The sequence below is a fragment of the Neoarius graeffei genome, chromosome 10 (assembly GCF_027579695.1).
Source record: "Neoarius graeffei isolate fNeoGra1 chromosome 10, fNeoGra1.pri, whole genome shotgun sequence".
NCBI classification, from domain to species: domain Eukaryota; kingdom Metazoa; phylum Chordata; class Actinopteri; order Siluriformes; family Ariidae; genus Neoarius; species Neoarius graeffei.
Window position 1 is genome coordinate 92,089,893 of NC_083578.1, and position 12,932 is coordinate 92,102,824.

Consider the following 12,932-nt stretch of genomic DNA (forward strand, 5'->3'; position numbering starts at 1 on the left):
GGGAGGAACGGCCGCCCCGATCTGAACCCGAGTGGTGTTTTGTTATTGGACTTCTGTGCTAGTCACGGTTTGTCCATAACAAACACCATGTTCGAGCATAGGGGTGTCCATAAGTGCACGTGGCACCAGGACACCTTAGGTTGGAGGTCGATGATCGACTTTGTTGTCGTTTCACACTCGGGTGAAGAGGGGGCTGAGCTGTCAACTGATCACCACCTGGTGGTGAGTTGGATCCGCTGGCGGAGGAGGAAGCCGGACAGACCTGTCAGGCCCAAACGTATGGTGAGGGTCTGCTGGGAACATCTGGCCGAGCACTCTGTCGGGGAGGTCTTTAACTCCCACCTCCGGGAGAGCTTCTCCCAGCTTCCGAGGGAGGCGGGGGACATGGAGTCTGAGTGGACCATGTTCTCTGCCACCATTGATGGCACAGCTGTTCGGAGCTGTGGCCACAAGGTCTCTGGTGCCTGTTGTGGTGGCAATCCCTGAACCCGGTGGTGGACACCGGAAGTAAGGGATGCCGTCAAGCTGAAGAAGGAGTCCTATTGGGCCATGTTGGCCTCCGGGACTCCTGAGGCAGCTGACGGGTATCGGCAGGCCAGGCGTGCCGCAGCTCGGGCAGTTGAGGAGGCAAAACTTGGAACTGGGAGGAGTTCGGTGTGGCCATGGAGGAGGACTATCGGTTGGCCTCAAAGAAATTCTGGCAAACCATCCGGTGCCTCAGGAGGGTTAGCAGCACTCTGCCAACACTGTTTACAGTGTGGGTGGGGAGCTGTTGACCTCGACTAGGGATATTGTTGGGCGGTGGAAGGAATACTTCAAGGATCTCCTCAATCCCACCGTCACGTCTTCCATTGAGGAAGCAGAGGCTGATGACTCAGAGGTGGACTCGTCCATTACCCAAGCTGAAGTCACTGAGGTGGTTAGCAAGCTCCTCGGTGGCAAGGCACCGGGGATGGCTGAGATCTGCCCCGAGTATCTCAAGTCTCTGGATGTTGTGGGGCTGTCTTGGCTGACACGCCTCTGCAACATCGCGTGGTGGTTGGGGACAGTGCCTCTGGAGTGGCAGACTGGGGTGGTGGTCCCTCTTTTTAAGAAAGGGGACCAGAGAGTGTGCTCCAATTATAGGGGAATCACACTTCTCAGCCTCCCAGGGAAGGTTTACTCCTGGGTACTGGAGAGGAGAATTCGGCCAATAGTCGAACCTCGGATCCAGGAGGAACAATGCAGTTTTTGTCCTGGTCGTGGAACACTGGACCAGCTCTATACCCTTCATAGGGTGCTCGAGGGTTCATGGGAGTTTGCCCAACCAGTCCACATGTGCTTTGTGGATCTGGAGAAGGCATTCGACCGTGTCCCTCGTGGTATTCTGTGGGGGGCGCTTCGGGAGTATGGGGTTCAGGGCTCTTTGCTAAGGGCTGTCCGGTCCCTGTACGAACGGAGCAGCAGTCTGGTTCGCATTGCCGGCAGTAAGTCAGACCTGTTCCCAGTGCATGTTGGACTCCGGCAGGGCTGCCCTTTGTCACCGGTTCTGTTCATAATCTTTATGGACAGAATTTCTAGGTGCAGCCAGGGGCCGGAAGGAATCCTGTTTGGGAACCACAGGATTTCATCTCTTCTTTCTGCGGATGATGATGTCCTGTTGGCTTCTTCAAACCAGGACCTTCAGCATGCACTGGGGTGATTTGCAGTCGAGTGTGAAGCGGCTGGGATGAGAATCAGCACCTCCAAGTCCGAGGCCATGGTTCTCGACCAGAAAAGGGTGGCTTGCCCTCTCCAGGTTGGTGGAGAAGTCCTGCCTCAAGTGGAGGAGTTTAAGTATCTCGGGATCTTGTTCACAAGTGAGGGAAGGATAGAGTGTGAGATTGACAGGCGGATCAGTGCGGCCTCCACAGTGATGTGGTCACTTTACCAGTCTGTCGTGGTGAAGAAGGAGCTGAGCCAAAAGGCAAAGCTCTTGATTTACTGGTTGATCTACGTTCCGACTCTCACCTATGGTCATGAGCTTTGGGTAATGACCGAAAGAACAAGATCGCGGATACAAGCAGCCGAAATGAGTTTCCTTTGCAGGGTGGCTGGGCACTCCCTTAGAGAGAGGGTGAGAAGCACAGTCACTTGGGAGGAGCTCGGAGTAGAGCCGCTGCTCCTCCACACCGAGAGAAATCAGCTGAGGTGGCTCAGGCATCTCTTTTGGATGCCTCCTGGACGCCTCCCTGGGGAGGTGTTCCAGGCATGTCCCCCTGGGAGGAAGCCCCGGGAAAGACCCAGGACACGCTGGGGGGACTATGTCTCTCGGCTGGCCTGGGAACACCTCAGTGTTCTTCCTGAGGAGCTGGCCGAGGTGTCTGGGGAAAGGGAAGTTTGGGCTTCCATGCTCAGACTGCTGCCTCCATGACCCAGCCCCGGATAAGTGGAAGAAGACAAGATGAGAGGTATAGTTATGATAATCATTATGCTTTAATGATTTATAATTTTTCAATAAAACTCAAACTTTAATTCAAACAAAAACTACCCAATGTCCCATTATGGTGTGTGTGTTGTTCCAACGTGTTACCTGATATGCAGTTTTAAGAGTTGAAGAGGATTGTCATCTTTTTCACTTTCTTTTGGTGAAATAAAACCAAAAGAAAATGAGTTGGACATGATGAGGGGGACAGACTCATGTTATGAATGAAAATAAACCGTGAGTGAATTCAGCACTGTTGAAAAAATCCCCCAAAATATTTTACGATATTTGTGATTGTTAATGTGAACCATGCAAAAGAAAAATACAACGAATGTCCAAATGAAACGAAGGTTCACCACAGATACAGGCTTGTAGTACTCGAGTCTGACTCATGCCCTAATTTTAATGACTTGTGACTCGACTTGGACTTGAGCACTGATGACTCGGATTTGGACTCGGACTCATGCTTTAACTGCATTCGGACTTGTAAATTGGAGACGAGGACTCAGATTTTTTCTTAATTTGTTGTAACATGCCATAATAATTTGGTATAAGATATTCATATCTACATTGATTTTTATACTAATTTTGTGCAAGAGAATGCACATTCACCTGTTCATACGTCATGTTCAGGAACAAACTATCATTAATGGCGCTAAAACGCCTGGACAGACGGCCCTAGGATTGTCCGCTTTGCTTATACAGACTTCTCTTGCAGTGGGAAAAAACACACTGCTGTGTGTTCCATATGTAGAAGAACTATCGAGGAGACGATGGGGACAACCTCGAACTTCAATCGTCATTTGGTAAGGCTCCACCCAGAGAAGGAAGTGACATCCTATGTTCATTGCTCTGTTGATAGTGTGCGGGGCTTGCTGAGTGATGAACTAGTGAGTGTTAACCCTCTCTCATGTTATTTGCCCTGTTGATAGTGGGCAGGGCTTGCTGAGCAATGAACAAGCTTTTTATCTGTAGCCCGTTAACTAAAATGGGGCAGTCGAGCAGCAATGTTAGTCCAACACAGTACACTTTCACATAAAGGCAGCAACAGACACCGTCACATGGTGCGGATGGAGGCTTGTTCTTGGACTCGACTCGGATCAGTAGTGGACTTGACTTGGACTCGACTTGAAATTTTCTTTAATGACTTTGACTTGACTCAGACTTGAACACTGGGGACTCGAGACTGGACTCGGACTCAAGGTTTAGTGACTCGACTACAACACTGCACTGATATTTACTTTAATGAGGTATTTAATCACCATTTCTCTGATTTTGATGAAGTCTAATAATCTGTCATTAGATATTATGACGTGGTTATTTTTACACACACCTGCTGCACTCGGCTTCCCTGGGATTTTGTAAACAATAACACGGCCGGATCACTAAGAGGATCAAACTAGGTGGGTTTTTTTTTTTTTTGGAAAGTTATTGACGTAACTCTGGAATAATTACTATAAAAATGGTGATTTTCAACAACTATTCGACTCGTCCCGGTGGACAGGCAGATGGGGATTTGACTTGTCCAGACCGAACATTCGGTTGTCCCAGACAGTTGGACTACCATTAATGTCGAGCCCTGTAAATAAATAAATACATACATAAATAAATAAAATTTTAAAACTTGCTAAAATTTGTATTACTATTGTTTTAATGTCAGTTTGATCATTTATCTGTAGGTGGAAAGTTGTTGACCTTTTAACAATTAATTTTAGCTATTTTCCATCACTAGTTGGCTAGCTAACATCTTTACAGGCTGAAAAGTGGCATTAGCACATGAGCTAAGTCCCTACCTGCTACCTGAAATATGCTAGCAAAGGTATTGATGATCAAATATGTTTCATGGCTGATTGTATGCACATTTTATGCTTTAATAATCCTTACAGAAATCCTCCTGTGAGCTCGTACCGGCTAGCTGCCCGGCGTTAGCCGCCTCTGAAGGGTTCAGTGGAGACAATGAAGTGTGCTGCATACAGTTCTGTTCTCGATCTCTGTGGAGATTTATCATGATTTTGTGGTGAAATTGTGGTGAACTATTTATTATGACCAACGTGTATTTACCTGCCCCGGTAATGGACTCGTGTGTGATGTTGTAGATTCTGTGTTCATGCAGTGAACTGATCTGCAGATGAAGTGTAACCTGAGCAGGTAAAGTGGAGCTCGGAGAACAACAATCCACTTTATTTTCACTGATTGTAGAGACACTAACCCCAAACAAGACATTATAGAAATAAATACTTCCTCGCTCAATTCAACACATCATATTTTTTTATTTAGGAAAAAATATTTTTTAAAAACTGATGTGATTATTTAAAGAAAAATAACAACAATGACAACAACAAGTGTCCTATTTTTGTCTCTATCACAAAAGTAAGGTATAAAACTGCAGCATTAAAGATAATATTGTTATTTTCTTTGGTATATGACATACAATAAAACATAACATAATAATATGGTGTGTTAGTATAAACACACAGGTGATTGTAGGAAATCATGCGCTCTGATTGGTTGAGAGATTCAGACTATTCCTCGATAATCACCTCGAGTGACTCGGCAAAATGGCGTCCAGTCACTTCATCACCGTAAGTGAGGAAGAATTACAGATGATGAAAGAAAATGCTGTTCCTAAAAGCACTAAAGATGCTCTGAGGTTTGGTCTAAAACTATTCAAAGGGAAGGTGGGACTGGGATTCATTTTATCAATTTCAACACAAAGGATTTTATGTGACTCGGCGTAGATCAGTGACACAAGTCTGCGCCGCAGAGTTATTACGCTTACGTGAAGATTTAAATTATTTTTAATATGATTTATTTTTGAACTAATCACCTGTGTATTTATACTAAAACATTTATCCACCTCAGGCTCGGTGAATATCAGTGAATAATAACCTCGACCTCGACTTCAGTGATTAATTGTTAAATACCATAATAAGAGTGTAGCTTTTTATTACATAAAGTCTTAACTTTAATTAAAAAAAGAAAGATTACGATTGAAGTATTTCCAGACATGGTCTTCTGTAATTAAAGTTCAATTTTAAAGTCCTCGAGTTTGCAGGTGATTTCAGAGAACTGACGCGCAGCAGTGTTTATCGATTATTGATTCCCTTTCTGCTTACATTCATACTTAATTCAAGTGATTAATTTAATAGTTCAGGGTGTACATACTACTACTAGAAATAATACTACTACTAAGAGGAAGAATAGTAAAACATCTGCTTATGAAACAGCTAAACCCAAAAAGTAAGAAAAAAAAAAACCCTTTGAGGTCCTGTGTGTGATTATTGAGAAGACAGAAATAAAGAAGTAATGAGCGAGTAATTGTCTGTGATTTGACCAACAAGCGGGTGACTCATAAAATTCCACAAAGTTTATGTACTCAGGAAATTCTTTGTGAGATGTTTTATCCTTTAGCTCCTTCTCGCTCGTCCTGGAGGCTGCTCTCAATCAGGTCCTGTAGGTAGGAGAAGGTGGGTCTGTCCTCGCTGTTGAACGCCCAGCACTGCATCATCATGCTGTACACCTGGATGACAGGTAAGAGCTCAGCTGTTACTCAGAATCAGATCCTCTTCTTAGATGCTAACTCTGAGAATGTCATGTGATCGTTTTCCGGTTCATGTATAACTGACTTCTCTGGAACTGAACCTTTGCATTACGTCTGTGTGCCATTATGAGTCTGGCTCTTCTGCAGTTTTCTCCTTTATCACTTTGTAATTATCGAATTTGGTTTCAACAGTAATTATATCATGATTAGTGATTAAAAAAAGCTTAAGGTGTAACCATAGCGATGCACAAACACATTATCATGCTCTCCATGTCAGTGACGTGTACGTCCTACTTTACATGAGTGACAAGGAACGCAAAGACATGGTGAAGTTACATTCATTCAGTTAATCTCAAACCTGCTGACTGCTGAACACAGCTACAGGTTTTAATTCCACAATAAAACAGTGTACTGGATGTCGGTTACCTCACTAGCAAGTGCATCACAAAATTATAGCATTTAACCAAATCAGATAACTTCCTCTGGAGGCATAATGTATATAATAAGTGCATAGTATGTCACTCGTGAGGAAATCAATTGTTTTGATAAATTTGGGGACTTTTTGTTTGTGAATGTGTTGATATAATAAAAAGAAAATCGCATGTTGGCTTGAAGATGTTTATGTTCTTGTGTTGAAAAACTCGCATTTTTCATATGAAATACATTGCGGATCTGAGTGACATATTTGCTGATATTTCACTCTGATGACGTCACTCCCAGTGTTTTCTCGCTGACTAGACGCGCGTTATCAAAATGGCGAGCCAGTTCAAAATTAAAATTCTTTTGATTAGCTTGTGTATTTTTTTGTGGATGTGCCCATATCCATATCTGCTAGTGGCTGTCCATCGCTAGCAATGATGACTGCTTCATTAGGATGCGCAGAAACACAGATGGGCCGCGAGGCCTGCATCAGAGTGCACCAGACTTGTTCTCCTCTCCTAATGAAGCGCCTTGCACGGTAAGGTAAGACAAATGATGTCATGCCCCCATCACGTTGTCTCTCTGGACCTCCAGACCTGATGTCAAGTGATGCACAAAAGTGCCACAGACCTGGTGGGTATGGCAGTCGCTCCGCAGTGACAACTGACTTGCCGAGTGATGCCATCTGTTGGCCATTTGAGTGGCTCTTCCACATGCCATCTGGCGGTGTGCCATTGACCCTGTTGGGTTCACCTACCACACTGCACCGAAAAGTTAAATAGTACATTGGTGATGTACTATTTAACCCATAGCTGGAACCCAGGCAGGTGCTACCACTCTGGGATAGAGCAGACCTGGAAGCAATGGTGATTAAGGGGTAACTCCACTTTCCCCAATATTCAAGTCCTCCTGGACCTGAGACTCACCACCGGCTGCAGTTTAAAGTCAGACCCAGGACTATTATATGTGTCCATATAATATAAAGAACATTACACTGTGGTGCGAAGATATGAAGTTTATCTTCTCATGTTGAAAAATATATACATTCACCACTTGAAGATAAAATTCATATCTTCACACCACTGTGTAACATCCTCGATATATAGGATAGGCTAATAGGTTTTAGAATATTGAACTAAATACTTTTATTTCTAATCAATCTGGATGCTGAATAATGAAGTTAATATCAGGATTAAGTTTAAATGTTCTTTCACAGTGACAAGTCTCCTGACCAATCAGAAAACAGGACAGAAGAGCTGACGCCCAGATGCCTTTTGATTTCTGCCACTCTGCTGTCTCACACGTGAATGGAGTGATAATGCTCACACCCCATCGGACCTGTTTGCTTAAATTCCTATCAAATTGGTTTGCCCTGATTTTGTGATGTAATCCCATAATCACAATGAGGCGGTTATTTTACACACCCCAGGGTTTATGATTGGAAACTTTAATGTACTCTTTCATCTGTGATCTGGAATGAAGTGTGTTTCTTACTTTTGGTGGACACATGGCAGGCGCTGGGAGCCTCCAGTTGTCCTTCAGGACGTTGTAGAGGTGAACAGCCATCATAGTGCCTTGGACGTCACCTCCGATCCGATGTAGTGACAGCTACATGAGAAAGCATCTTATAATTACATGTTTCACAAGTTTCCATTCATGAAAATAGGACTTGTACACTTTCAATGCTTTTGTTTAGATCTTTGTAATGGAAAAATACACATGCACTACCAGTTAAAAGCTTGGACACACCTTCTGATTCAGTGTTATTCTTTATTTTTATTAATTAAAAGGCACTTCATGTTTTAAAGTAATGATGGATGTCGTTTCTTGGTTACTTGGTTGTTTTGTTCTTGATATAATACGATATGGATTACTACAGGTGTGGAATAGTGCTATTTACTGAGTATTTTTATTATTTACTGTCAACTGTTTGATCTCAAACACATTACTAAGGCAAGATATTCCACTAATGACCTTTTAATGAGACACAACTGTTAATTGGAAAGCGTTCCAGGTGACTTCCTCATGAAGCTGATTAAGATAATGACAATAATGTGCAAAGCGTCATCAAGAGAAACGCTGGATACTTTAAAGAATCTAAAGTATGAAAAATACAGGCTCCTCCTCCCACCATCCTGACGTCATGGGATCATATTTTCCCCAAGCTCATAGAGCATGTTTTTCTTTTTTTTTCTCTGTCACACTTCACAACACAGCAACACCATAACAATCATTATCTGTTGTTACAGCTAAAAGGAAATTATGAAGCAAAATAACACACTTCAGGACTGGTCATGCATTTAAAAATATAAACACACCTGTCATGGTGATCAGAAATCAGAGCAAAAGTACACAAGATTCCTCACATACCCGCTTCGGGTTCCTGCTCAGCTCACAGTAGGAGAACAGCTCGTGTAGAAGAACGCCAAAACTCCACACATCTGATTTGTGGGAAAATTTATACTCTGATAATGATTCTGGTGCGTACCTGAGACAGATTTAGGACAAAACACGTGTTACATGTTGTTTAAAAGACCAGCATGATTCGTGTCAGAGCTTTACAATCTTTTTAAACTCATAATTTCTTCATATTATTTGAAATCTGCTGCAGAATTTTTTATGATAGCTTTTTACCTAATAACGGAGCGCATTTAATGTTAAAGAGATGCTCTTTCTTAAATTTCTACTTTCCTTATATGGGTGTATCTTCCTCTTCTCATTAACACACACCTTGTTTAATTAGCTTCACCCATTTCTTCTTTTCATCTATATATGTCAGGTCAGTGATTCAGCATGGTTTCTCTCAGAGTCACACATTCCTCACGCTGTGATTCGCCGCAGTGCTCTCATGCTTTATTTTACTTTTTTATTTCTATTTTTGTTTGTTTGTTTGTTTGTTTGTTTGTTTTTCCTGTACCTAATTTCCACATCATCATTGTGTTTAGTTGGTTTCTGATGTTGACCCCCTCCCCACCTGCCTCCAATAAAAGAATAAAAAAGCACTCAGAAAGCGCAGACCTCCGCCAAGAATCCTTTAAAAAAATCCGGGATCCAGAAGATGATCTGGATCACCGCCAAAATTTAATGGATTGTTACTTGTACCCAGTCACACCTCTGGAAAAAAATTTCAGAGCAATCCATTCATTACTTTTTCCGTAATGTTGCTAACAGATAAACAAACAAACAAACAAACCAACGCTACCGAAAACATAACCTCCTTGACGGAGGTAATAAAAATAACTAGAATTCATTTCTGGAGAAAATGCCAAAGTGTGCTTGCTCAGGTGCGCCACCATGTCGACCCGGCAAGAGAGGCGACCGCACACCCACACAACAAGTTTTGTGTCAACACGCGAAAGTTTGGCTAAGACACAAGGCGGATTCTCATATGGAGATGACAGGCTGGTTACAGGGACATCCCAGAGCATCACTAACATGAAAATGTAGATGTAATTCTAAATCCATAAAGAGATATGACCCAAAACACGTTTTTGCTCATTGTGGCGCCCTCTAGTGGCCAAAAGACACCAAATTTGATGAGGGTACATGAACTGGTGCTGAAAGTCATCTCAACAAATATGGTCTTGATACGTCAAAGCATTTCTGAGATATGAGCAAAAATACGTTTTTGCTAATTGTGACGCCCCTAGTGGCCAAATGACACCATATTTGATGAGGGTAGTTTGGATGGTGTCCAAAGTCATGCCACTAAATATGGTCTTGATATGTCAAAGCGTTTCTGTGATATGAGCTCACTTCCTGTTTGGTGGCTTCGCCATTGATTTTGATTGGCTGCCACGGGTGAACGCTTCGACATATGAGAGTGAAACAAATATCATTCATTAGGCATGGACTGGAGATCATGTGTGCCAAGTTTTGTGGTGATCAGACAAAACATGTGGCCAGGGTCACTCTACCTTCACTTTGGACAAAATTCAAAATGGCGGAAAGTCTAATTAGGCGGAGAATGACGTCATAGGGTGCGTTGGAATCGTCTAGCTCCAAGGATTCCAACGGCACCAGACTTATGAAAATCGGACATACGGATCAAAAGTTATGTGCATGAACGCATGTAAGACTGTGATCAGTTGGTGGCGCTAGAGCGTGAGATGTACCAACATGAAACTTAATGAAATCAATCAGAGTCCACTCCTCTATCAGTGTACCAAGATTCATGACTTTACACCTTACGGTTTGGCCTACAGAAGGAAAAATCTGTTTTTTGTGTCGCGCACCCATTCATTTCAATGGGGAAAAAATTAATCCTTTAAAAAAATCCGGGATCCAGAAGGTGATCCGGATCACCGCCAAAATTTAATGGAACTCTCAACAGGAACTCTCCACACAGAAATACGGCCCTCATTTTTGGACTTCAGTGACCAACTCTGAACACAGCCATTAATTACAGTTCTTTAAGAAATGTTTCCTAAACACTGTGGCATTTCTGTATCCTGAAGTGTGTATCATGATGATTTGATATGATTTATCCTCAGAGCAGGAACGGTAAATGCAGTACAGTAAAGGAGGAGGACGTGTCGGTGTATCTGTGATCAGTACCAGAAGATGGGACTCTCTCCAGACTGTGAGACTCGATAATACTCTTTATCCAGAGGGACGATCTTAGTGAGGCCAAAATCTGCAATCTTCACCAGTGTGTCACTCGACACCAGGATGTTCCTCGCTGCCAGATCACGATGCACATAACGCAGGTTCTGCAGGTACTCCATTCCCTACACACACACACACACACACACACACACACACACACACACACACACACGCACACAGTATTGCATACGAATAAGAAGAGTGTCCACAATGTGTGTGTGTGTGTGTGTGTGTGTGTATGTGTGTGTGTGTGTGTGTGTGTGTGTGTCTGTACCTTACAGATCTGCGAGGTGAACAGCAGCATTCTCCGTGTGGTGATGATGTGTTTGTTTTTCTCCATGTAGCTGATCAGACTGCCAAAGGGCAGGAACTCCATCACTAACCTCATACTCAAACGTCCTACACACACACACACACACACACAGAGGAAGGTATAGGTGTAATGTGATTATTTCATCATTTCAAACCGTGTGTGTGTGTGTGTGTGTGTGTGTGTGTGTGTGTGTGTGTGTGTGTGTGTGTGTGTGAGACCTGCACTGTAGCAGATTCCTCTGTATTTGACGATGTAGTCACAGTGCAGTGAGCTGATGGTCTGAATCTCTTTCTGGAAGTCGGCCATGTTGGACTGTTTGTTGGACTGCAGCTGCTTCACAGCCACCAGCTCCCCTGTATTATCACCCAGTGGGTCGTACCGACACAGATCCACCCTGCCAAAGTTACCCTACACACACACACACACACACACACACACACACATACACACACACACACACATACATACAGCAACATTATTTTCACTTGCAGCAGTAAAATTGTATTTCTAATCTCTGTAATTTCTACTTAAATAAATTACCACTGATTACATAACAATAATAGAGTATAATCTCATCTCATCTCATTATCTGTAGCTGCTTTATCCTGTTCTACAGGGTCACAGGCGAGCTGGAGCCTATCCCAGCTGACTACGGGCGAAAGGCAGGGTTCACCCTGGACAAGTCGCCAGGTCATCACAGGGCTAATAGAGTATAATGTAGTATAATACTTGGATATTATGTGTTCTGGATATTATGATATTAACATAATAATGCATTAGTCGTCCACATTAGACATCGTAATTAATTGGGATAATGTGCTTCTTTTCAGCTGAAATGCTTCTTTAACAGTAACAGACAGTGCAGTTTAGCGCACTAATAAGTCTAATTATAGTGTAAATACGCAGGTGATTACAGGAAAGTTCAAGTTCAGTCACTCAAATAAACGAAATTTCTGGAACTAAGATAGCAAACTTGACAACACTATATTTACACTTTATTTACAATGAAAATATATACAAACTAAAAAAGCTGGTAGAAACCGTATGTAATGAATGAAATTGAAATGTAAGCCAATCTCTTACAATACACCACAGCACTTGCAAATCCACATGGGACTGAACTGAAATTCACCGCCGCCTGTCTATAGTTGAAACGAGCTGTCAATCAAAGAAAATATCCGGCCGCTTTCACCAATCACCAGTCTCCTCGCGGAAACTGCCATGTCCCTCCCACTGTGAGGCTGGGAGTCCGGTGGGCGGGCGTTTTCGCAGTATTTGTCCAATAACCATCTTGCATTTTGAGATTGAAAAGCGCATAGCTCCCAAATGCCGTTGAAGTGCACTGAGGCTGGGAGTCCGTGGGCGGGCGTTTTCGCGGTATTTGTCCAATAATCGTCTTGCATTTTGATATTGAAAAGCGCAGAGTTCCCAAATGCCGTTGAAGTCCACTGAGGCTGGGCTGCATCGCACTGTCACAAGGGGGAAAAACTCACGCACACATTAGGCGAACTGGGGAAAGTTATAAGGGAATGATTTCGCACTGTAGTTGGGTTGAGCACATATATTTCTATGATTCTGGATCTGAAATTGCAATGTTATAAGGTCAG

At 43.0% G+C, this 12,932-nt stretch overlaps 1 protein-coding gene across 2 annotated transcripts in view; it reads right to left on the minus strand.

The window, feature by feature from the left end:
- Positions 1-4,693: 4,693 nt before the first annotated feature.
- Positions 4,694-12,932, minus strand: part of jak3 (Janus kinase 3 (a protein tyrosine kinase, leukocyte)) — a 50,720-nt gene continuing 42,481 nt past the window's right edge. For both annotated transcript variants that reach the window (XM_060932646.1, XM_060932645.1), the window contains 6 exons: positions 11,544-11,733; positions 11,287-11,411; positions 10,962-11,134; positions 8,775-8,892; positions 7,899-8,012; positions 4,694-5,963 (listed from right to left, as the gene is read on the minus strand). In XM_060932646.1, the coding sequence (XP_060788629.1) occupies positions 5,844-5,963; positions 7,899-8,012; positions 8,775-8,892; positions 10,962-11,134; positions 11,287-11,411; positions 11,544-11,733 (840 nt within the window). In that variant the 3' untranslated portion in view covers positions 4,694-5,843. The remainder of the gene's footprint in view (positions 5,964-7,898; positions 8,013-8,774; positions 8,893-10,961; positions 11,135-11,286; positions 11,412-11,543; positions 11,734-12,932) is intronic.